Source organism: Acanthisitta chloris, unplaced genomic scaffold, assembly GCF_000695815.1.
Source record: "Acanthisitta chloris isolate BGI_N310 unplaced genomic scaffold, ASM69581v1 scaffold15024, whole genome shotgun sequence".
NCBI classification, from domain to species: Eukaryota; Metazoa; Chordata; class Aves; order Passeriformes; family Acanthisittidae; genus Acanthisitta; species Acanthisitta chloris.
Window position 1 is genome coordinate 11260 of NW_008671228.1, and position 1348 is coordinate 12607.

Genomic DNA, 1348 nt, shown 5'->3' on the forward strand with positions numbered 1-1348 from the left:
CTGCTCCCATCCGTGCTGAATTTGGTAGGAAGGGTTTTGTCCTCTTTGCAGAATGGGAAGGCAGAGGAGAACCTCTGCAAGCAGCTCATCACTCCCCTGTGCACTTCACAGCCCTTCAACACTGAGACTGCTCCTGGTGTCCTGGGGCAGGTTGAGAGGTGTTTGCATGGAGCTCCTTACCAAGACAAGCTTAATGACCTTATTGCTAATTCAAGCTGCTGTTCAGGTGCTGCAGAAGCAAATCTGTGGCTCTCAGATGCACAAGCAGGATGAGGCTGATGGCTTGGATGAGACATTAGCCTTTCTCACTGTTCCCTTGCCTTGTCCCTTTGCTGGGAGCCAGACCCAAAGCAGATGCATGAGCATTCTCAGAACTGACAGCTGGCTTTCCACGCCTGATGCTTTGCACTCTGCTGATGAATTCTCTGCTTTATTTGCTGCCTCCAGTTGATTTTGACCATTCTTCCATCATTTCCTAGTTGCTCATCCAAGCAGAGATTTCTTTTCCTAGTAGCAATCCTTTTCTTGTCAATATTGATGGAGGAATTGTTCCCTAATACCACATGTATCCTCCAGGCATTATTTTGGTTTCAGGCTATTATTCCTCCTGCAGTTGTCCTCAGAGAGGCTGAGATCCAGTCTTGTGCCTGTATGCAGTCAGAATGCATTAGAATCCATGCACTGGCAGGTGCCAGAGGAATGTTTTAGTGGTTCCTGTAAAGTGCAAAAAAAACTCTGTAAATATAATAGAATTTAGGAGTGAAAAACTGTATCTCTCTATTTTAGATATCTATTCTAGAGGTATTTTATATATCTATTTTCATTGATAATGGGGTTTATTCTGTTTTCCTTCTGGGTCAAAAAAAGAAAAAAGACAAAGAAAATCACAAAGCAAAGTTAGAGACTCACATTGTTACTTGAGACTGGGAAACTCCAAGGTTTGGACTAGTTTTGTTCTCAGAGAGAACTCATTGCAGTGCAGCAGGTTCTGTAAATCCTCTCCATTTTTATCCACTGAAATGCAAATGAGAAGGCTGAAATAACATCAGAATAAGAACTCAGGAATGATGTAGTGTACAGGATAAGGCTCTGGCAGAACAGTGCTGGAAATCTGATGCTCTGGGAAAGAATGGTTACTCACTACGTCTCCTGTAGTTTCCCTTTCGCCTAAGTTTTGTTTTGAATTTGACTTTGGCAGGAGAAATCCATAAAGGATTTCTCCCAAAAAGGGGAAAAAAGCACTGACACCTTCTGTTTGATTTAGATATTTATTTCTATGAGGAGAAAACATTTCCAAGAGGGACAAAAACTCAAGGCTTAATTTTTCATCCTTGTAACCTTCTAACCA

General features: G+C 42.1%; 1 protein-coding gene across 1 annotated transcript in view; it reads left to right on the plus strand.

The window, feature by feature from the left end:
* Positions 1-613: 613 nt before the first annotated feature.
* Positions 614-1348, plus strand: part of LOC103801607 (contactin-4) — a gene marked incomplete at its 5' end in the record, with an annotated part of 91344 nt that continues 90609 nt past the window's right edge. Inside the window, one exon of the mRNA XM_009074025.1 lies at positions 614-649. Coding sequence (XP_009072273.1) covers positions 614-649 — 36 coding nt within the window. The remainder of the gene's footprint in view (positions 650-1348) is intronic.